The sequence below is a fragment of the Solanum tuberosum genome, unplaced genomic scaffold, assembly GCF_000226075.1.
Source record: "Solanum tuberosum cultivar DM 1-3 516 R44 unplaced genomic scaffold, SolTub_3.0 scf00060, whole genome shotgun sequence".
Lineage (NCBI taxonomy): Eukaryota > Viridiplantae > Streptophyta > Magnoliopsida > Solanales > Solanaceae > Solanum > Solanum tuberosum.
The window spans coordinates 1014493-1039506 of NW_006238985.1; the positions used below are offsets into that span (position 1 = coordinate 1014493).

Here is a 25014-nt window from a genome sequence, read left to right on the forward strand (position 1 = left end):
TTTCAAAAGATCCCAAATAATGAGATTTGGCCCAAATACTAGAAAAAACTAGTATTTGGGAATTTGGGATATTTGCCAAAAATATTTGCCAAATAATGGCAAATTGTATGGACAAACACTATTTGCCAAATTTTCTTTTGTTTTATTTAATTACTAGTAATAATTTTGGAAACATTATTCCTTATTTATTTATTGGCCAAACACATATGCAAACTCTTAAACTTATCCCTAAATTTTATTTTGTCACTCCAATTCAATCTTGTTCCATTTTAACCCTTCAACTCTAAATTTTTATATTCCATTTTTGGCACTTCTAAGTGATGTGGCAGAGTGTGTGTATCACACCTTTTGTTTTATTTAATTACTAGTAATAATTTTGGAAACATTATTCCTTATTTATTTATTGGCCAAACACATATGCAAACTCTTAAACTTATCCCTAAATTTTATTTTGTCACTCCAATTCAATCTTGTTCCATTTTAACCCTTCAACTCTAAATTTTATATTCCATTTTGGCACTTCTAAGTGATGTGGCAGAGTGTGTGTATCACACCTTTTGTTTTATTTAATTACTAGTAATAATTTTGGAAACATTATTCCTTATTTATTTATTGGCCAAACACATATGCAAACTCTTAAACTTATCCCTAAATTTTATTTTGTCACTCCAATTCAATCTTGTTCCATTTTAACCCTTCAACTCTAAATTTTATATTCCATTTTGGCACTTCTAAGTGATGTGGCAGAGTGTGTGTATCACACTTTCTTTAAAAGAGTGAAAGACAAAAAAAAAATAAAAAATAATAATAAAATATTACCATTCAACTCTATTTTTTTATGTACCATTTAACACAGAATACTAATTTATGATTTCTTTATTTCTATATATGTTATTCAACTGCAATTTTGCATTTTTAAAATCAACATTCATCCGTTAGTTATTCTAAAAAATTAAAATTGACGGATGATCATTGATTTATTTTTTAAAAAAATAACAATTTCTTTTTAAGAGTTTCCCTATATTTTTGCGTGAAAAATAACCGACGAAAGTGCGTCGATTTTCTTTCTTAAGAAAATCAATGACAACCCAACGAAATCTATCGAGTTTCAACATTTTTTATAGTGTTATTAATTAGCAATGAACATGAGTTTTTTTTTACTCGTATTTAGTTTAATGAAAAATTAGAAAGCTGATATTTGAGTAAGTCCAAATACACTAGATATGAAGAAAAAAAATGTGGTGTTATTCAATTTAATTAATGGTTTAAAAAAGAAAACCAACACACTTTCGTCGATTATTTTTTCGCACAATAATGTACAGAGACTCTAAAAAAATATCTTTTTAAAAAAATGATGTTCATCCATTATTATTATTTTTAAAAAGAAAAAATATGACGTTGATTTCTAAAATGAAAAAGTGGAAATGAAGAACATAAATAAAAATAAAGAAATCATAAATTTAATATTTTGTGTTTAAATGATACTATGTAAATTAGAGTTAAATGATTAAAATGGTACAATGCTAAGTTAGCATGACAAAATGAAAAATGGGGGCAAGTTAGAGGAGTTGTGTATGTGTTTTTAATTGGTTTTTGTGTCATGTCATGGCATGTTAAGTACACACATCCCACTTTGTTGATTTTTTGGAAAAAAGTGTCAAAATGAAACATAAAAATTGAAGTTGAATGATTAAAATGGAACAAGGTTGATTGAAATGTCAAAATGAAATTTAGGAACAAGTTTAAGAATCTGCATATGTATTTGACCTTATTTATTTGACCTCCAAAATTACAAAGTTCTTTTCTTAGACAACTTATTTTGAAAATAGTCTCTTATTTTTTTATTAAGACTCAAAACTAATAGTTTCTTAAGTTTATAATATTAGTGAAAAGTCCTCTCTCAAACTTTTACCTATTTTTTAATATTGTTTTTATCCAAAATTTTATGTATGAAATAGTCAATCGTTTTTTTATACATTTAGAATAAATAATAACTCGATATGAGAGAAGGTGAGAAGAGATTAGAGAACGTCTTACTCTATTTAGTAGAAACATTATTGTAGCTAAATTAAAAATCTACATTTACTTGTCAAACTATATTAATTTATTGTTGACATATAACGTTGCAAGAAAATAAATTTTTATACGTGAAATCAATGTAATGAACCTCTCTATTATAATAATAAAAAAAGACAAATTTGACGGCACTTTCATCACTTTTGGTTTGTCATCAAACTTTTATTTTTAAAATTAAAATCAAGAGGTTCATCGCGTCAATTTCACGCATAATAGGATAAAAAATATTTTCTTGTAACGTCATAGATCAACAATAAAATGATGTAGCTCGATAATCAAAGGTAGGTTCTTAGTGTAGTTGCAATAATATTTCTACCAAGCAAAACAATGTGTTCTTCTTCTCACCTTCTCATACATAGAGTTATTATTTCTACTAAATATACAAAAACATGACTGAATATTTCATACATAAAATTATGGACAAAATCAATGTTAAAAAATAAATAAAAATTTGGAGAAGAACCAAAAATGTACTAATATAAAAATACAAGAATAACTTTAAGTCTTAACCCTAAATAAAAAAAGATATTCTGGGCTTTTTCTCTAAAATACAAAGATGTGTTCTTTCTTCTTCTTAATTTCTTTAATTGTTTTTTTTTTTTGGCTCAAAGACTTTTGACAAAATTGAAAATATTTATCCACTGAATCAAACTGCATTTGTCAGTTTTTCTCACATTAGGATAAACCGCTCTCTAACAAAGGTAACTTCGTACCCAAGGAGACTCGAACCCGAAACCTCTTGGTTAAGGATGAAGGAGTACTTACCACTCAATCACAACCCTTGTTGGTTGTGAAATTTTATTTATAACAATATTTGACACACTTCTTATGATATTAGGGGATGGTATTATATCCACTACTAATATACAAGAAAGAAGGAATAAGCACACGCGTCTCGATTGATGTGTGTATTTTTTAAAAATATCTATTAAGTTTGAGAATAACTTAGTTATTTTAAATTTATTATGACTATTTACAAATTAGGATAGTCAAAATATTACATGTATCACATATATTATTTTAAAAGGAAAATTGTATATAATAGCAAATTATTAATTCAAATTAAATGTTATAACCATAGTTTGATTTAATTGTATTTCAAAGCAAACTGTTGCTATTTCGCCTCTCTCCCTGGTGAATCTCTCTCGCCACCCTCGTTCTCGCTGGGCAGTCTCCCTTGCCTCTCGCGCTTTATACAAACACAAATATATAAAATGCGTTTGTGTTTGTATAAAGCGAGAGAAAATTGTATATTCAAATACAAATTCATATATTTTCGTCCTATACACTTATGATTATACAAATACGATCTTCCCCTGTCCAGTTTTCTGTTGTCTTTCTTTCTTTCTCACTTTATATAAACATAGATTATACAATTGATTCTTTTGTATATGTATACCGAAACTGATTATACAATTGCTTTCTTTTGTATATGTATAGCGAAATATACATATAAATAGTCATAGCAAACATAAAGTTTGTTATGGAGCGTAATTATGCAAACTATAGATATAACATACAAATATGATTTTTATGTTTGATATATGTGAAAGTTGCTCTATTTAAAAAAAAAATACGTTTTAAAATATTATGAAAATAATTAATAATAAAATTACAATGTTAAAACAAATAAAATAATATATATTGAGTTCGAACTTTTGTATGTAGTGTTATTTATAAATATATACATTGATAACATCTAATTAATATTGATTCATATCAATAATCGAATGCATATTAAATCATACCATGAAATTATTGTCAAATATTTTTTCAAAGTCGATTGTGAAATTATATTGGCTATACTATATAATATTGTGGTTGATGTTTGTTTCTTCTCTATTCTTATTATTTTATTTTATTTATAATATACTTACAAATTTCATGTAAACTACATAAAGGCATGGACCCACACTTTACCAAAAGTGCCCTTCCGGTTCGGTTCATCTTTCTCAAACTTAGCTTGAAAGATTGGAACTCGTTTTCTAATTCCTACACAACTCCATCATTACCGGAGAATCCATTTCGCCGATCTCCGATCAAGAGATCTCAGATCTAAGCACAAGTGGAATTACTTATCTGTAGGACGTTGGGCGCAATTTACTCCTCCATTTTATTGGATTTCTGTATAGAAAACGTTAATGGCGAGCAGAAATAGAACGCTTGTGTTTAGAAAGTATAGAGATGCGTTGAGAAGTGTTCGGATCCCGGCGGGCTCTTCACCGTCCACGTCATCCGGACATGGTAGTGGGCCGGTGATCGAATTGGCAACGACGTCTTTGCTTAATCCTAATCGATCTTATGCTCCTCTCAGTACGGAAGACCCCGGAACCTCCAGGTTTGTTATATAGGTCCTTGCATTTTCAATTATTGTTTCTGAATTTGTTCCTGAATATTTAGTTATAAGTTTAGGGACATATTATGCTAGCTCAGAATCTGGAAGTAACTTTGACGGATGGCATTGAGAACTTATTTGTCCAATTCCTTTTGTTATGATAACCGACAGGAAGCTCGACTATTAGATAATAGTTGATTGAAATTACTAAGTCCAAGTTGCTTACTTTTTTGTTACGAATTGTGTAATTTTTATTGTTTAATCATGTTTCAAATTCTTGTTCCTATGAGAGTTTATTGAAGTGATGAGTGTAATGATGCAATTTCATATATATTCAAATGAAGTTTGCTTAGTCGATATTCGTGAAAGGAGGATAATCGGTGGAATTTACTCGGGTGAAATTCTGATAATTAACTTGATCTGCTGAATGTGCTGCAATTTGCAACAGGGAAAACATGACTGTCTAATTTAGCAAGTTTAATTCTTTATATCTTATTATCCTAGCAAAACCATATCAGAGCTTCTAATTTGACCAATAAAATGTTTTCTTTAGAACGGTAACATGTCATATAAAATGGTGTCTTATTATCACACAAGTGATTTGTGTGGTTGCTTATATTTAGTTCATTCATTTGTTGGGGGATCATCCGATTTGTTAATTCTATGAAAATTTCTGCACATTTGGCATGGAAACGGAACCTGGTTCTGGTATGTCATTATTGAGGAAGTTGTGGGCATCACCTGCAATTTCCCTTAGCCCGCCGATTAGAGTTCAAATGTGAATCTAAAAGAGTGAAGTCCAGTTTGCTGATCTTCCTATGTTACTATGGTGGTTGAATCCTTAAATTGGTGTTCTCCCATTTTCCGTGCATTTAAAAGTCTATCTTCGACTAAAGCGTACTGCAGGCTTTTTGGAAAAAAAGAAGAAGAGAAACATTGAGAAATTCTGGTGCTTATTATACCTGTAACAACTGCAAAGATTTGAAGAAGGATATCCAGTCACTATGTAAAACATAACTATTGAGAACCATGTCAGTTGTCATATTATACTTCTGAAAAAGAAATTCTTTTCATTTAAATCTCTTGGGCATCGTTTTCAATTTGGCAGCCTTCTTAGATCTCAGTATCGTGTTTTCTTTACATACTTCCTAGATTTCTTTTTATCAAGTTTATATTTCCTAGATCATATGGATGTCCTTTATGGTTTCCCCTGCTCTGGATTACATGTTGTTCCCCTGTTGCAGTAATGGTACAGTTACAGTAGGTCTACCGCCAGCTTGGGTGGACTTATCAGATGAAATCACGGCTAATGTGCAACGGGTCCGGACAAAGATGTCTGAACTAGCCAAAGCTCATGCTAAGGCTTTAATGCCATCATTTGGAGATGGTAAGGAAGATCAGCATCGTATTGAGGCTCTTACCCATGAAATAACTGATCTTCTCAAAAGATCGGAAAAAAAATTACAAAGACTTTCTGCAGCTGGGCCTTCCGAGGATTCAAATGTTAGGAAAAATGTACAGGTGAGCCTTCACGACTATAATTCCATTGTGCTTTCTAATTTTGATTTTAACTTATAGCCTGAATGCATTTGTTCCACTAGTTTTCCTTTATTTTCTTTCCTCCATCCCACCAAAATATGAGGTTGGAGGATCTGGAGATTCTGTACATCCAGCTATTTTCTTATTAATCGGTTCCTTTATAACATACGGTAAGTACAAATTTGTATGACTTTCTTTTCATTGTCAAGCTGGAATCCATAAGTTGTCTTCAAGACTTTTAACTTTTACACCCTCTGCCCGAGTAAAACTAATGTTCCTTTTTTTTTTGTCAGTCCCAAAGAGTTCTATCTCTTCCCTTATATGGGAAATTTATCTTCCTCGCAACTTAAACAGATGGTCATATTTAATGTTGTGGCATGGACAATCAGGATTCATATTGCCAATGCCAACTTGCTTAAGATTGGGGCATAATTGTTGTTGTAGTCATGATAAAGGAAAAAAGCTGCAGTAAATTGACGATAAACCCAAAAATAGTCATAATATCATGAATCTTTTTTTCATCAAATAAATTATACTCCATAATGCATCATTTGAACACCCTAATAGAGCAGATAGAGATTCATATTTCTGATCCCACCTAGTTTGAGAATTAGACATTGTCAATAATATCAAACAGATTCAAATAAATATGAACTATCATTATTTATATCATTTAAAACTTGATGGAGGCATCTTTTCAACAAATTCCTCACTTTTACATTTCATTAATATATTAAATGCTTTTTTACCAAACTTAGTATAATTATGTATACTAATGTGATACTCTTAAACAATGGCCAAATTGGGTCTATTTGATTTGGGAAGAGGGAGTAAAATGGAAGCTTCACAAAAAAATGAGGTGTTCTATTTTTTAGAACTTTGATAAGGGCATGGCTAATAAAGTGTCTTCGTATGCTCTATTCAATTTCATTAGTAACGAATGTTTTTTGAACTACAATATCAGTTTGATTCTGCTATAAATCTGATTACAACAATTGCATATTGCATTTGTGCTTACAATGTGATATTCCTATGACAGCGCTCTCTTGCTACAGATCTTCAAAGCCTATCAATGGAGCTTCGCAGAAAACAGTCTACTTATTTGAAGCGGCTTCAGCAGCAGAAAGAGGTGTGTACAAATAGTTTATAGCTTGAGCCACAATCTGTTAGCCGGAGGTATTAACAGGAGTCGTTGAGATTGCACGAATCAAAGTCCTATATTATGGCACCCGTATGCGTAGCTGTGCTGTCTAGTGTATATTTTCAACTGTTCATGTATACAATTAATTTTATGGATGATAATCAGCATGCTGCCTGCTTTTCAAGGATAGTTTTTTTGGGGAGGATTCCTGAAATATATATTTATTAGGTTTCCTCTAATGTTGCCTTTTCATGTAGGGTCCAGATGGAGTTGACTTGGAAATGAACTTAAATGGGAGCCATTCTAGAAGGGATGATGATGATTTGGATGACTTGGTATGCAATTTCTATTATATATAAATTTTATTTCTTACTTCTACTCGGGATCCTGCAAATGAAATCAGGAAAGATGTGTATGTTATAGTCAGGTGACTTTGTTTTGGTAATATCATTACTATTGATCAGCAAAAGTAAAATGGAGCATTACCATTAAAATGCACTACATTGTTAGATATGAATTAGAATTACACAACCATTTATATTATTGTTGCAAGTGAACAGACATGAGTTGATTAATTCGGATACCAGCTGAAGGTACTAACTCAGGTGATCGCATAAGGTGTAAAGAAAGAACACTAGTTGTTGTTTTAACATCAGCTACTTTTGGCTATAGATCTTAGTCTTTTATGACATTTGTATGATTGGATTCTCTCATTTTGGAATCCTCGTTGCCTTTTATGGCTGTGGTTGGGGGGTGTTTGGTCTTACGTCCTTAAAATACCTTCCTGCCTTTGAAGAGTGGTTTTGTGAGATACCTTGGAGAGTTTATCTCACAAGAAAATTTTGACTGCACCAAATGTCTGTCCAGGGATTTAATGAGCATCAGATGGCCAAGCTAAAGAAAAGTGAGGCATTCACTGTCGAAAGAGAGAGAGAAATACAGCAGGTGATATTTCTTTGCTGCTTGTGTTTTTCTGAAATGTGCATATCATTGTTTTGCGTCTTAGCCTCCATGTGCTTATATGTTAGGTGGTTGAATCAGTGAACGACCTTGCCCAAATTATGAAAGATCTATCAGTTCTGGTGATAGACCAGGTTTGAACTTACAACACCTTTTCATATTCACCAAGTTCTGCTTCAGCACGGGTTATTGGTGTACTGAACTTATGTCTAATACAGGGTACTATCGTGGATAGGATAGACCACAATATTCAAAATGTTGCATCAACAGTTGAGGACGGCCTTAAACAACTAAAGAAGGTCTCACTTAGCTTTCTCCATTGCCATTCTAATTCACAGAAATTCCCATCTTTGCAGTCATCTGTAATGTTTTCTTCATTAAGGCGGTCATTTCATTTAATGTTATGTTTGGGCTTAATTGAATTGCAGGCTGAACGAAGTCAGAAACGAGGTGGAATGGTCATGTGTGCAACAGTTCTAGTTATCATGTGCTTTATAATGCTAGTCCTCTTAATTTTGAAGGAGATAATATTCTGATTCCTGAAAGAGTATTATCTACAAACTTTGCATAGTATTGTTTCTCACAACGCTACACGGTGAAGCAAGCCCAACACATGTGCGAGAATCCAGTGAGCTAGTTCCATATCATTTTTCGGCTACTACATTTTATTGTATCTGTATTGTTAGTGAGGACTGCGGAAAGTTTGTATTATAGTCAGAGGAAGTTGATAGATCTCCAGGGATCCTGTATAGAGCATCGACTGTAATACGCCGATGCTATTTGGTAGAGAGCACGATACATATTCTTTACCCTGGAGAATTTTGTAGTCTCGCTGACTTCACATTATATGCCTGAGGAGGATACATCTTATTCTGTATTTGTGGCCCTTCATTTTCAATTGAGATGCTACAGATGATTTTACACTTTCAATGTTCATGTTTTAGCTATTTTATCTTTATTATTTAATCATTTATCCTACCTTTTTTTTTTATATATAGAAGTTCTACCAATACTATAGGTAACGATAGAAAATGACATAATCTATCCCAAATGTTGTATTTATTAAAAAAAATAAATACAATAAGATATAATAGTGTATATTATGAAACAATAAGTGATAACTATCTAAATTGACTGGTATAGCTCCCCACAGCACCAATGACAGGTATCCAATGCATTGCGGCTCCTATAGATTACAGTATAGCTGTTTATCTTATTCCGTTAGTCGATGCAAATGAAGCCCTTTATTTTTTGGTGTATGTATTCAAATTTTGACTAAATAAAATACCATTGACACTACACTTCACTGCAAGTTTATAATGTGCAGATAGCTAATACCTAATATGTATATATATTGGGATGTCCTTGGCTTTTTCACATTTTACTATTTTATATTTTAATTTTACTTTTAAAGAAAATTTTGAGTCCAACACTATCCTCATAAATTATACAACTCAAATCTAGCAAAAGAAGGAATTTGATTTCCTATAATTCATTCTCCCATATTATCAATTCTTAGTATTTGTGAATTTTACTTGTCAAAAATTATCCACATTAGCTGTCTCCCTCCAAATATATAGTGGTCTTGTTTAAGGGCGGATCTAGGAAGAGGCGAGGGTGTTCATTCGAACTCCATTATCAAAAATGTTGTAAGTTCAAATAATATATGAACGCAAGACTAGATATTGACTCAGTGATTTAAGAGTTCAAATTTCAACTAAACGTTCTAAGTTCAAATCTCATGCACTACATATTGGATTAATTTTTTGCTTCTCGATTCATAGACGTCAAATTGATGCAAGGCGCTGAAGGGTGGGCTGTTTATTATTTAAAAGTAAGGATGACCAACTGTTAACATCATAAGCTCTCGTAGCTCAGTTGGTTAGAGCACCCGTTTAGTAAGCGGGAGGTCTTGAGTTCAACTCTCAACGAGAGCATTTTTTTCATTTCTGTTTTCTGATGTAAATTGTCAGTCTAGTTGTTCAGACCAAGTATCAAATTTATAAATTTTAGTAGCATTTTTTTTACTATTTACCTCTGCCGGAAACTCCAAAACTAGTAATAATGGGAAGGACGATAAAGAACATCAATCATAAGGTATCTTAAATAAAGGAAAGAAGATAGTAAAAAATGATGTGATTTTAGTGCCTTATCCAGTGTCTATTTGAGTTCCTTGAAGTATAAGCAATCACAAGGTCACTTAAGTTGAAAGACAAGGTAAAATAAAATACTAATACACAAGGCCAATCTCAATTAGTCATATGAAAGACAGCTTCAAAATGAAACACCAAGGAAAGAGAAGTTAAAATACAAGAGTGGCAACCAAGGCTCACAAACGACACTTGATTATGTTATGACCAGCCATTTTAATGGAAGAATTAGCTAACTCTACAACTTGCTTACAGTAATAACTTCTCTAAAAAGAATGTTACACCTGACCTGACTATTTGAACAATCTAAGTATGCTTACCCAGAATTCTTCTTCTTCTTTGACCTTCCTACTTCTGATGGCCAAAAGGAATGCCCTTCGATAAGAGAAGGGATTGTCAACTTCAGGTCGAAAGTCAGACGTTGAAAAACTGCTGTTAACATGTGCACATCCGCCATAGCTCTATGTGCAGAACCAACTAAAGGGATCTCATAGTGTTGACCAAGGTCTTGCAATTTGAGTTTTGGCTTTGACCCTAATTGGAAAACAAAAGTAAAAATATCAAGATAAACACATCCAACGCAATGGGAGCTTTTGAAACAAAGACAAGTAGAAAGACCTCCGGACTTCATGACTTCACGCGCCAAAGGAAGAGTATCAACAAACAACCAATTTGAGGGAATATCAAAAGAGCATCTTCCGAATTCCTTAATTAGAAAAGGAACATCAAAACCACGAGCATTATGTGCAACCAACACCACATATCCACCAGGTTTCTGGCGGCTTCCAACATATCTCAACAAGATCGGAATGAGGTCCCCCATCCTGATATATACAAAGCAGAGTGTGAGAGCAAGATAACACCGATTTCAAGAATAAGATATAGCATATGAAAAGATACATTTTCTTATATCAGAAAATATCACAATCTATGCTTAAGAAATTTGATGCCAAAGATGGATATTTTATACGTGCATTATAAGAAGACGAAACTTATTCCAAACCAAAAGGGTAAAGAATACACATTTTCCACCACGAGACAGACCGTTCAACATGTGTGTGAATAGTTGTGTCCTGTTATGCCGCTTGACTTTCTTGGCTCTTCAATAATTTAGTCAAAAGATTGTTCTTCGCATACATCTCAAAGGAGAGAATAATAATTTATGACAAGAACTTTAATTTGAGACTTCGAATTTGCCACGTCGTATCACCTCTACAGACCTGTTTGGAAGATCACCTTGTAATTGGATTTTGGTGTAATTAGGTGTAACTACATGGTTTGGCTTATTTGTCTGGAGTTTGGACAAATAATTATTTGGTGAGCATGAAATTGGGTGTAACCTGGGAGGAGGCAATTGCACTCTTCAATTGTTGAGAGCGCAAAAAATTGGTGATGATTACACTTTTTTTTTTTTTGCACTTCTAATATTTTTCTTATATACACACATTTGTAACACATTAAAACTTATTTACATGTTCATCTGAAAAATGTTTAATATCAAACTATGTAATTACACTTGTGCAATCAAACATGATACTAAGACTCACACTGTAATTATGTTAAGGCAAACAAACATATCATTGTATTTACCATATTGTGTAATTACTTGGATGTGCAATTATAAATCCTAGTAATCACACAGTGGTTTCCAAACAAGACCTAAAGAAAATTAATTCCACTGCATTAGCTATTTATGGTTGAAGTTGCACAACCAGGTTTTGTTTTATTTTTGACGATGTGATTTTACCAAATATTGTTCAAGATACTTTTTTCAGCCTAGTAATTTAAGGCAAGTTTATTCTCACAACACTAAGTTCAGTATGCTTATAAGGTTGTCATAACTATTATCAACATATACATCCATGGTTAAGAGCGGGGCAACTATGAAAGCACATAATTTCATCTAGAGGGTAATTCATCAAGGTATGCATAATATGTCTTGATAATTCTCTTCTCAAATAGTGGTCTTGTCTTAGCACAGGAAATTAAATATATTAATGAGTAAAACACATGCATTATGACATACAAGCCCACCCGTCAAGTAAATGGCAAAACACATTAGCATATGAACCCTAACAATTACATGTAATGGACAGATTTTGTAAAGATGTATGCTTATAAGAGAAACCCATTAAAGCATCAAATTACCATTTAGTTATATTTATACATATCGCATTCAGATATCAGTACAATACCCAATATGAGATTGACAAAAATATTCCTTCAATAACTCTCTGGTTATTTAGACAAACTAAGTTGTAGATAATCTCATATAGGATTCTGTGAAGAAAAGACAAGATACAGTGAGAGAGAAGAAGCATGTGAAACAACCTAGCAATATTTATCATAATTACCTGGGGACATCAGGCCTGTTGACCATACCGGTGGTAATTCCATGGATATGTGAATTTGGAACAATACATCCAGGATTGACTAATGTCTGGAATGTGCTGTTTTCACCCCCATGAAGATCCCGCAATGCAATCTCGATAATTCTTTCACGATCTCTGCTAAACCCAGTGGTCTCAATATCAAAAATGATAAAAGTCATGAGTTTGGCCAAGTCTTTGTTTTCAGTAATTGTTTGTCGAATATCAACATATTGTGTACTTCCTATTTCAGTTATTTCTGAACTATATATGTCTACTTCAGATTTTGTTGTTTCATCCAATATTTCGGGTCTGATAGTTGTTTTTTCACTTAAGGCAGCCTTATTCTTCCCTTCACTTTTTGTAGTTAGAGTCCGTCTATTCTCAGTACTATTAAATCTACCTTCCAGCCCCTGTTTACCAGTGGCAAGAACCTTGGAGCTAATGCTTCCCTTACCAATCCTATTTATATGATGGAAACTTTGCCACCATGAATTAGTCAATGTATGAACTCTACATCGAGGAAACTGTGACAGTGAGAAGCACATTGCAGCTCTTCTCATCTAAATCCAATAATTACTCTAAAGAAGAGCTCAAATTGATGAAGTAAGAAGATATATTAACCTGCAGATCAAAAGCAACCAAATATTCAGAAAGAGGGGTTTCAAAAGAAATGTATTCTCTATACATTAGCTACTGCTACAATAACATATTCACTGTAATCTCATACACGGTTTACAAGCACTTAGTCATAAATGAGATGAATTTGAGTTGAATTGTTTTCCAATTTTTTTTAATGCCAACAATGATAGAGTGTTTCCGATTATAACCAAATTTCATTCTCCAAGCCTTAAAAACTAATATCATCACTCAGCAGTAGATCCTAATATCTTCTTCCAACTATTAAAAAGCAAAAACTTGAGTTAGACCCTAATACTATAACTCAAAAAAGCAAGTTGGCCTGGTAAAGACATGATGAACAACTTAATTACCATTTTGGAATGTGTTTAATGCACTATAGCCAACACAAAAGATAACACATTGCCAATTAAACTACCCAGAAAATTGAGCAACGTTTAGTTAATCCAATAGGGAAAGAAAAAAGAAAGTATTTAAATAACTCTCCTAAAATCATAACCTAAATTGAGCCAATCCAAAGCATTCAAATTTCAAAAGAGACACCCTTCTATCAAAAACCATCACTACTAAAAATGAAAATGCTTAAAATGCTCTTAGCTTTAGAGAACTTCATGTCAACCCAAAGCATTCAAATTTCAGAATAGACACAACAATTACAGCAAACCTGAAAAGTTTTTAACTTTATTGAACATTCAATGACCAACACATCACATTCTAAACAATCTCACAAAAGTAAAATAGACCCAACAAACAGAAGAACCCATTGAAACAAATAAGAAGAAAAAAAAAAAAACTAGTCCTTTTACACAAAAATGGCAATTCAAGAAGAGACCCATTTCGAAAAATTGAAAAGCGAACAATACAAATAGAAGAAATTAGCATGTTACTAGTAACCAAAATAGGAAAAAAGACATGCCTGCCTGGTAGTGATTCGAAGAACAAAACACAAGCATTTACTTAGGAGCTTCTTGTTTTTTGACTGATATATGGAAGACGAGAAATGGGGTTGATTGTAAAAGATTAGAGAGAGAGAAAAAGAAGAGAAATGGATGAAGGTAGAAGTCGTGAAGAAAGTGTAGAAAGAATAGCGTGTCGTTGGAGTGAAGTAGAAATAAGGGAGAGCATAAAGTGCGGATCATGAAGCTCCGATCCATGGCTTCCGGACCACTGCCATTTTTCTTTTCTTTTTTATGATATTTCTTTAAAAGGATAGGGTCTCTAATTTACTTTTAGGATGTTTGAACAATATTGGAGTAAAAATTACACAATTCTAGTGTTCCAAAAGATAATTGGACATAGGAAACAACACCTCCATTGTAAATTGACACTTCTTTGGATGGTCGTTGTCCGTTGTATTGTATTATATTGTTAGTTTAAATATAATATTTATTTTGATGATTATTTAAATTCTATTGTATCGTTTAAATCTATCGTTAGGTAAAGGCGGAGCTAGGTGGAGTTCATGAGTTCGGACAAATCCACTAGCTTTTTCGTAGATCTTATATTTATATTAGAAAATCCAAATAAATATATGTTATTATCACGTGAACCCCCAAACAAAATTGATTTAGAACCCTAAACTCCTAACTTTGGCTTCGCCTCTGATAATGACAAAAAACAATACAATTTATCCAAACACTATATTCATTAAAATAATACAGTACGATATAATACAACACAATACTATATATTACGAAACATTACATTACAACCATCCAAACAAAGAAGGTATCATTTCATGAAATTAGAAAGTACATCAATTAATAAAATGATATCAAGTGTGCATAACTTTAATTAACAAGAATCTCACTCTTCTTTTTTTTTTTACATTATTATAATAGTTATATCAAAATATAACAATATATCTTGATTCATAAAAAACAATTATTAGAAGATTTTTAAAAAAAATTAACAATCATGAGAAGATATTATAAAGTATCTTGATTCTTCTTTATATGTTTTAGACAATAAATTGCCATTGATATATTAATTTAGATTATAATTTTTGAAGAGACATATAACAAAACTTAATTAAAATTTATGTCTCGTTGCCAAAAGAGAAAAAACATAAAAGAAAGATACAAGTAAATAAGGTTATGGTCTTGTGGATGCTCTCGTTAGCTATAATAACCGATTCAAAATTTAGATTAAAGAGCATCAAAATATAAAAAATTAAAATAGAATAGCAAGGACAATGGTTAGATAAAAGGTGAAGCAATCACAATATGCCAAAATGATGAGCCCTTTACCTGACTCCTACCAATCCTTCTCATCATTTAGATTTTGGTTTAAAAAATATGCTTTACAGATCCTATTTATCTATCTGAATTTATTAAGAGTAAACAAGTTATAATTTTTTTGTTTTTAAATGCTCATACAAGAAGGGGAAAAAACTAATTACTTTTCTGAAATTTTAATTGGTCGGAGACATATAAGATATTATTATTCAACTTAAATACTTTAATTATCAACCTTCAAATATTATTTTGTTGCCTCTCAAAATATCCAATATAAAAAAAGTATTTATCTTATTATCAATATTTTTTCTATAATCTTATGAATAAAGACACATTTATTTAGTTAAAAAGAATATTAGTATGGCCTTGTAGAAACCATTTTCTAAGAATATCATATATTAATAAGTTATGATTTGTTTACTAAAAGGATTATTGATCACAAACATGTGCATTCTCTTACGGCACATTATACTTCACTTATAAAATTTTCTGAACATATATATTATTGCATTCTATCGCAATGAAATATTCCACCATGGCATAAAACAAAAATATAAACATTAAAAGTCGGTTTTTTAAATATAGAATTATCTCCAAATGACATATGAAGAAAGTAAATACTCTCTTTATTCCTATTTATATATCGTCCTTATTAAAAATAAATTATTCTTAATACTTGTCATTTCACAAAACCAATACATAAACAACACTATATTTTCTATTTTACCCTTGAGAGTTATTAGTCTTAAAAATATGAATTTAACCAACATAGGAAAACTAAATGATTAATTCATGTTCATTGGTCAATTTAATTAATCAAAATAAATTAATTTATGTTCATTTATTGAAAACTTGACTTTAAGAGAACACTAAATAAAAATACAATAGTAAAGTTACTTAATTTCTTTAAGGAACGTGAAATTTAAAATGGTGACATATAAATAGAAACAGAGGGAGTAAGAGAAAAGAAGAAGTCTCAAGTGTAGACTGTAGTGCAACAGATGAAGTTACTTTTCCCTTGAATAGAGGTTTCAGTTTTGAGCCACAGGTATAAAACAATTTCCTATTCAGAATCTTACACACAAATTTAAATTAATCAAGCTCCAATATAAATATCGAATAACTGATTCATATAATTAGGATAATCAAATGCCACTTATAAATAAAAAAAATTAGGACTTAGGGCTATTCTCGACCATTTTTCGTTTTATAGTACTCGCCAGTTAAATCTTCCAAAAAAAAGAAAAGTAAGACATTCTATTAAGGTAGCGTTTTCCCTCTCTTGCTATATCCTTTTTCTGTCAGTGACATTGTTAAAGATTTTGATTGTTTCATTCAAATATGAGGGAAATCGTAACTATTCAAATTGGGAACTACGCCAACTTTATTGGCTCTCACTTTTGGAACTTCCAGGTAAACCCTTTTACTGCTAACCCTCTAATTCAAGAAACACATCACTATTGTTTAGTACTTGTTATGGTTTAATTAAAAATATGTAGGTTTATCGAATACCCATTTTCTTGTCGCTCAGTTCAAGATATTCAAGAAGCACATCAATTCTTGATTTTTGTACTTTCCTTCCATGTAATATCTTATTCTAGCTACAGCTATGGGGGCACTGCGCAAAGAAACAGATTGCTTCTGTGTTTAACTGTTATGATTTAATCAAATATGTAGGTTTATCGAATACCCATTTTCTTGTTTTGAACAGACGCTGAGTTCAAGATAGTCCTATCTTGCATTCAAGAAACAGATCAATTCTTGATTTTTGCACCCCTAGTTGAGGCCCTTTTGGCTTAAGTGACCGTTTTCCTTCCATGTAAGTTATGGGGTACTACGGAAATAATAATGTGGGACGTTAATGGATATACTAATTCACAATCTAATAGAACCGAAAAAGAAAGAACAAACTGAACAAAATTTCCAAGCAATTGTATGATAGTTTTTTTTTTTTTTTTTTTTCTCTTTGGTAATCATCTTATGTGCTATTATATTGGAAACCAAATGAGTTAAATAACAAAATCATTAAGTCAGACACCTGGTGGCAGGGGAGTTTGTGAAGCACCACATTTGATCATTAAAAGAAGGATAAGGATTATGATTGTACCTCCATCCACTGATTTGAGTTAATGTGGATTCTCTGTTATTTTCAGGTTGATGATATTTTTTATTTTTTAATTCTTCTTTGTTTTCCCTCAACTCTCTTTTCTTGTATAAGTTCCTACTGGGAATAGTTGAATATGTTCCTAATGGTTGTAATTCAAGATAATAGGCTGCAGGTTGGTCAAATACTACTGATTTTACTGACTAATATTTCTTACTCAATATTGAACTTTGAAGGATGAATTACTTGGATTGGCTGAAAGCCCTGAAAGTGATCAAGTATTCAAAAATCATAGCCTTGATATGGATGTTTTGTATCGTACTGGGGAAACTCAGCAAGTGAGTTATCTGATCATAAACTATATAGTGGATTTTGTCTTTGTGATATAGCTATCACATACTTAGAGTTACTCTTTCACCTTTTTGGCATGCAGGGTCTCCTTACATACACCCCTCGAATGGTCTCAGTAAACTTTCAAGGTATATTATCCAATTTTTATGTTAAGTTGCCACAAAAATCTGTTTTTCTTAAGCACATGATTCGGGGTTTATTTTACACTGTTGTCTTGGAATTATATTAATCTACTTAGTATTGGCTTTTGTTCCAGTTGGCAATCAGAATATGTTGGGCCTCAAGCTTGTCTCAGTATACAAATTTCTTAGGAAGTTGCACCTCCATATCTTCAGTAGAATATTTAGCTGTTATCTTATATGTATATTATTTAGGAAATGACTCGATTCTGAAAAACATATTATATAAGACATAAAAGGGGAAACAAGAGCTTCATCATATTCATAGGTATGTTCACAGTAAACATGACAACAATTGAGGAGCTATTTGTGATGCTGAGGTTCCAAGTGTCTCTTTAATTAGAACCGTACTTCCATAAAGGATCAGGCATGTTGGAGTTATTGGTTTATCTGCAGCCCCAAAATATTGCACATGGATTTTACTGCCTATCAGACTCTTCCTACTTTGTTCTGTTTCTTGTTTTAAACCCCTCCCCCCCCATTATAGGTTCGGTGAACTCAAACTGTTTTCTTATTTTTACACTTTTGCCGCAGACTTGCACCTTAGGTAGCTTTGATGTTCTTAATTGTTGAAATGAACAACTTATGATTGAAGAGTTGGTCAAGCCCGAAAATACGCTGCTTGATTTTTTCTGTTATCCCATGTATACAATATTCAAATTATAATTGTATAGGCTTAAACCTCAAGCTTATCTACTTCACTTGTGTCATTCCAACTACTCATCTGTTGACAAAAGGAACTTGTTCTCCATGAATAGACATGCATATTATGTCATGTCATGACTTGAACAAATACATGGCCCTACCACATTCTTACCTAAGTTATGGATTGTTCTGCTGTCACCCATTCGTGAAACTGACAAGCAAAAGAAGAAAATAATATATTTTCATATTATGCTAGAGAATAAATAGATCCCCACTCAGTTAGTTGATCTGATGGATGGTCTTTTGCACATTTGTAACATGACAGGGTCCCTTGGATCTGTGAGTTCACGTGGATCGTTGTACAATCAGATCCAAGCCAAAAACATGGATGTTATGACATGGTGAGACTCTAAAACCTTTTTGTTGTTTAATCCATTACTCTCTGTTTAATAATATGCCACAAAGTAAATAAGGAGTGACATGTTCTCCCGCTCGCCCAGCCCTCCCTGTCTTAAACATAGAAAAATCGAAAGAAGGGAGAAGAAAATAGTTCAATAGAAAAATAATGCAACACAAAGAAGGGGTCTAGACTTGCAGCTGTTTTGTTACATCTCTTTCCTTAATAAGTGCTCCTTTGATTCACACATTCTTTCTGCTTGCTGATAGAGCTTTGGAAATGGTTGTTACAACAATAAAAGTGTCATTCCATTTAACTATTTCAGCATCCCTGTGTTTTATATCCATAAATCATGATAAATGAGCCTTCTGCTTTTGTTTACTACCTTCAAATATATCACTCCTGGTTTTTAAAAGTGTAATTCATGGAATCGGCTTATGCCTTCAGTGATCCTGATCATTACAGAAGTTTAATTTGGTAATTACTTTCAAGATACTGATCATGTTAGGCAAACCTTCAAAGTCTAAAAAGTATTTACTAGTCCAGTTTGGTGATAAATCATAGCATTTCACTGACCGATTCTGCATCTGAAGGCCAAAATTCCCTTTTCTACAAGCAGTCACATTCATCTATTAAGTAAATTCCAAGTTCCAGCTATCTACACATATGAGAATTTTCTCTTTACTGTATATCGGGGCTTCCCCACATTGATAAATATATTACTTTATCTGTATATAGAAAAGAGAATACCTCTTTGCAAGAAATGTAGGAGTAAAATAAATATGTTTCTTTTTAGACTCTTTACATCCATCTCATTTTCCTGGAACATTCTTTAATCTCCAATTTGTGATTGCCTCTTTTGTTGCCCTTAGTATCACCCGTGCTATGTTAAACAACAAGAGTACAGTGTTCCAATTTCTGTTGCAATCCTGCAATGAAGCAGGATGATCCGTCTTCCCTCCCATGTTCCTTACACAGGAAGCACCAAACATTCATCGCCATTTCTGCAACTTGTTTGCTGATAATAATGCTCCCACACTGCAGACCAAGTGAAAATTGATTTTGTAGTTATATTGAACAACTCACTGGGATTTTCGGTGGCCCTCTTCTGTTCCAGTTTGTTTCTCTTTCAGTTTCAACAGACAAGTTTGAGCTTTACAGAATGTTATTGATTACTCCCTCCGTTCAATTTGTTTGTCTGGTTTTGACTTGACACAAATTTTAAGAAAGTAAATAAGACTTTTGATTCTTGTGATCTTAAACTAAAGATATGTAGAATTTACCAAAACGTCCTTTAATCTTGTGGTCTTAAACATGCCATGTGGAAAATTGAAATTAAAGAGTTGCTGAAAAAGGAAAAAGACAATTCTTTTTGATGCAAAATCAGTATAAAAGAGGCCTCCTTGATCAAAACACTTTATGAAATAATCAATAAGAACCAGCAGGACATTTGCATATCCTACAGTACATTACTTGTGATGTTGGAGGAATATTTCAAGAGAGGAGGTGGGTGTACGTGTGAGGGGAAAGTTTGCTTTACTAATATCATTTACATAAGTTTGAGTGGAACTATATGAATGAAGGTCTCTAGACAAATGTGCAGGAAGGGCAGAGTCACAACTCATGCATCTGAACCTTTAAGGAGGAATCTCTTCTTGCAAAGCTTAAGTGAGGAAGAACAGGAGATCGTGGGCAAAGCTAATGATTTGGACAATGTGAACAACAATTCTCCAGCAGAAATTCAAGATAAGGATATCGTTGAATGTTTGGAAAGTGATGTTCAATATTGGACAGATTTTTCAAAAGTACACTATCATCCACAGAGTTTGTATGAATTAAGTGGATTATGGGCAGATATTCAGGAGTTCGATAATTATGGACTCGGGAAGGAGGCATTTTGTGGGCATCAACACGGTGAAGAAATAGATGACAGACTTCGTTTCTTTGTTGAAGAATGTGATCATATTCAGGTACTCATGATTGAAACCTCTAGACTACTATATTGTCTAGTTAGTTTATTGCTGCGAATCCCCTCAGGTTTGTAGGCAGATCAACCACCTGAAATTTGTCCCGTTCAATGATTCTGATTCCTTCCAGTGTGATAGTATTACTATTTCTGTACATGTTTGAGAGCATTTCTTTGTCTTGTTAGTTTCTTCTTGATGGTGAATGAACTTTGTCCTCACGGAGTATATCACTACAGTTCCCTTTAGTCCTGTTTCCTTCACAGTATTTTTATTTTTTGATATCATAGAAATCACCTGTATACCCACTTTGTGGGGTATCAGCAGGTACAAAACTCTGGGGAGAATGGTCCGCCCCTTTAGCCTTCTCCCAACTTAGATTCCAGACTTTTTGTACATGGTGAGGTTTGAAACCTTACGTGCGACAAACCCACATTTCATGTGTTGCATCCTTACAGTTGAACCAAAGACCTGGGGGCAGCGTCACAATACTGCCATAATATCTTGTCTGCTGTCAGATTGGTTTACTGACTTAACAACCTCATTAGTTCATCTGGTCTTCAACAGTTCTGTTATAGCAGTTTGAGTATCAGCAATGCGACTCTATATTCTTCCTCTTGCTTGCTGAGATCTTGAATCTTGTGCTCTTTTTGGACTAACTGTTTTTATTTTCCTTTACTGCCTTACATGTATATCTGTATAAATGCCTAAACAAAAATGATTTCACGGTTCACCTGCACTTGTGTTCTTTTCCTGTCGGCAAGAGTTGTTAATTTTTTTTTAATTGAATCTCTTTGCAGGGGATCCAATGCGTTGTGGACGATGCTGGAGGGTTTTCTGGTGTATCTGCAATGTTCCTGGAGAGCATTGCAGATGAGTACCCAAACGTCCCAGTTTTACTATATAATGCACGTAATCCTAGCTTGCACATGGACTCCGAAGGTCGCAAGCAAGCTATCTCCCATTATCTTCACGATGCAGTCTCATTTTCAAGGTTGTCTGAGCTATGTAAATTGATTATCCCGGTTGGTTTGCCCTCCCTGAGTGGAAGTAAGAGCTACTATTCTCATAATGTGATTTTTTCAGTAGAACTATGCAATTTCCCTTCGTATGGTTCTCTCAGGCATACTAGATTCTTTATTCTTTGTTGAACTAAATTGAGTTGTAAGTTTGTACTGCATATTTGTCCATCCAAAGGAGATTATTTATCAGTAAGGACTCCTGGCCATAACAAATAGATACTTAATGGGTTCACATATACTGTATGAGTAGCTGACCTGTGAGTTCATAGATGTCCTCCCCAAATTTTGAGAACATATCTAATTACAAGCCTGAGGTAAGGGGCATTTTTAAGATATCATGGTTTGTGCCTCACACTTTTTCATTTGCTGCGTGCAAACTTGTGGTTTTCCTCACTCAGAAGGCAAAAAGTTGTGTGCATTTTGTCTATATCCTCAGCAATTTTCAGCATCAAACAGAATCAACAAATTTGAATTCCAGTTAACTATGTGAATCCAATGTACTTTAAAGGAACCAGGGGGATTCAACAATTGTTGAGTGAAATCATGGGTGTTAAACCTGTATATTTAACAGCAAAATGTTTGGTAATCATGTGGTTTTCTTTAGCCAGTTCATTCACTTGTTCCTAAAACTGATGGGTGTTGTATAGTTTGCAAACTCGTTCTTCACCTGTATATGAGCTTATGTCTTGTTTGTGTACCTTTGTCTTTTCTAGTATTGGTGCAGGTCAACTTCTGTAACTGAATCTTGTTTTATGACCTCTTACTCTGTATGCTTCTCATATTTCTCTTATCTGAATGAGTTCCTGTGGCTGATACTTGCATATATGTAATTATCTAGGTAGAGCTTCCCAGTTTCTCTGCATTAAAGACGAAAAGCCTTACCACTCCAGTGCAGTGTATGCGTCTGCAATGCACTCATTTACTCTCCCTTTTAGGATGAAACAATCAGGGCCATCTGCAGAATCTCTCTTTACGTCTGGTGCTCTGGATATGTATGGGACAGTACAAATGCTAGCAGGCCAAATGAGGCAAAACATGGTAACTATATTGGATGTTGCCATGCCGGCACCTTCTTTAAGTGGTATGCTTTTTTTCTCTAGCATTTTATTTTTCTGAAGTCACTGTGCAATTACTTCTACTCCTGATGTTGGAAACTCTTTTACCCCAGCAGACCGGGCTCAGCACTCCTTTCTCGGAAACTTGCAGCCCTTGATTCCGGACATATCAGAAGATGTTGAAGATTTCCATGCAGTGGAAACTATGAACATTCACGGAGCAGTTACATCTGGTACTTGATTTGATCTTTAGCATATTTCTTATATTTTTAACATTTCTTTTCAATTTTCTGATCCCATTTTTGTATTGGTACATAGTTTGATGATTTGCGTACTGGCTTCCCCATCTCCTTTTGGAATCCCATCTACATAATATATGTCATATTACCTCATCTCTAAGCTGTTTTACCTTTGAGAAGCTCAAGCTATAGCACAGTATGCAAATATTTCATGAACTTATCCTAGTTTGAACAGGTAAGATACATCGCCAGAAAAATTACTGATTAAAATGCAACTTCCAAATCCCTGCAATGAAAATTAAGCTTTTCATGCACCCAAGGGTGTGGCCTAGTGGTCAATGAAGTGGTTGAGAACCATGAGGTCTCAGGTTCAATTCCCAGCGGAGACAAAAACACTAGGTAATTCTTCCCACCTATCCTAGTGTTGGTGGACAGAATTACATGGCACCTGTTGCTGGTGGGAGGTGGAAGGTATCCCATGGAATTAGTCGAGGTGTGCGAAAGCTGGCCCGGACACCACAATCATTAAAAAAAAACGAAGAAAATTAAGCTTTTCATTTGCAAGTCTAGAGACAAATGGACAGAACACAACAAAGAAAAGTTAGGAATGAGGTGTTCCAGTGTGTGATGAGTACTAAACCTTAAAGGTAAAACCAACCTAAATAGTGGATTATGTTTGGTAGCAAAGCACTTCAACATACGATACGCTATACAGAATAATAGTTCCTAAAGGGAGTTTGTAACTTTAACGCATGAGAGTGAGATGAATGATGAATGCCCACATTTCAAAGCATATTTGATTCTTCAGTGTTGTTTTAGTGACCCTTTTCTGTTATCACCTTCTTGCTTATAGCTTTTCTAGCGATGTTTGATCTGTTTAACTGTAGTTCTCCATGTAATTTTCAGGAAACCAAAGGGCCTCAATTAATGAAGTTAAGGATGCAGTTGAGTCTGCTTATGATAATTCAGTCACAAGGCCCAAATTCTCACACCTATCTGCTTCTACTTGTCCTCTTCCTATACCCTTGCCTTTCCCTTTGATCTTTGGCAATATGGTTGGCCAACACGGTGAGCTATTGGAAACCCCAATTTCAGGTTCTTCATCTAGGGGATCCCTTGAAGTTCATTCCATTCCTATGGCAACAAGATTACGTTCAAGCACTGCTGTTTTGCCTCTTTTGGAAAGAAAACTTGGAAATCTTCGTAGGTTTGGTATTGAGCGAGGAGCCCTTGGGGCACCATTGCTCCAAAGTTGGGGTTTTGGAAAAGATGAAGTGGAAGATATGGGAGAGGTACTGTCAAAGATGGTAACGACACTGAAGCCCTATCAATATTCCTCTGATTCGGATTGAGTTTACAAGGAGCATATTTTATTTTTAAGTGCTGATGGGATAGTTCTTCCAGGTATAAGCTGTTCACTCTATTTGAATCAGTCATCTTGATCCATTTTTTCTTTCCTTTTTTTGGGCGTTAACTTGCTTTAGCAGATGTGTTAGAGGATCCTTTGTTTTCTTTCTGGAAATTAATGTGACTATTTATTTCTACCTTACATCATAGCAAGAGAGGTATAAAATCTCGTATCCTTTTTATTCGTGCAAAGTTATAACTTGGT

The 25014-nt window shown here is 33.4% G+C and overlaps 3 protein-coding genes and 1 non-coding gene across 5 annotated transcripts; 3 read left to right on the forward strand and 1 right to left on the reverse strand.

Annotated features, from left to right (window-relative positions):
* Positions 1-3986: 3986 nt before the first annotated feature.
* LOC102593977 (syntaxin-43-like) lies at positions 3987-8998 on the forward strand. The gene is made up of 8 exons (XM_006344657.1): positions 3987-4414; positions 5656-5932; positions 6990-7079; positions 7349-7426; positions 7959-8036; positions 8120-8185; positions 8270-8350; positions 8480-8998. Exons 1-8 carry the CDS (start codon positions 4218-4220, stop codon positions 8585-8587), a joined length of 975 nt encoding a protein of 324 aa, XP_006344719.1. The 5' UTR covers positions 3987-4217; the 3' UTR covers positions 8588-8998.
* Positions 8999-9914: 916 nt separating this feature from the next.
* On the forward strand, positions 9915-9988 carry TRNAT-AGU (transfer RNA threonine (anticodon AGU)). The gene has a single exon. It is a non-coding gene; the product is annotated as a tRNA-Thr (tRNA).
* Positions 9989-10264: 276 nt separating this feature from the next.
* On the reverse strand, positions 10265-14456 carry LOC102594306 (exonuclease DPD1, chloroplastic/mitochondrial). Its single transcript, XM_006344658.2, has 4 exons — positions 14126-14456; positions 12556-13194; positions 10820-11025; positions 10265-10735 (listed from the first exon to the last, which is right to left on the reverse strand). The coding sequence occupies exons 2-4, from the start codon at positions 13131-13133 to the stop codon at positions 10518-10520; spliced, it is 1002 nt and encodes a 333-aa protein (XP_006344720.1). The 5' UTR covers positions 13134-13194; positions 14126-14456; the 3' UTR covers positions 10265-10517.
* Positions 14457-16679: 2223 nt separating this feature from the next.
* On the forward strand, positions 16680-24993 carry LOC102594645 (protein misato homolog 1). Of its 2 annotated transcripts, none has more exons than XM_006344659.2 (9): positions 16680-16859; positions 17787-17888; positions 17984-18029; positions 19051-19126; positions 20726-21092; positions 21887-22136; positions 22947-23189; positions 23277-23396; positions 24309-24993. In XM_006344659.2, the coding sequence occupies exons 1-9, from the start codon at positions 16788-16790 to the stop codon at positions 24752-24754; spliced, it is 1722 nt and encodes a 573-aa protein (XP_006344721.1). In that variant the 5' UTR covers positions 16680-16787; the 3' UTR covers positions 24755-24993. The 2 variants fall into 2 exon arrangements, with proteins under 2 accessions (XP_006344721.1, XP_006344722.1); XM_006344660.2 differs by having other exon boundaries at positions 23280-23396.
* The last annotated feature ends 21 nt before the right edge of the window (positions 24994-25014 follow it).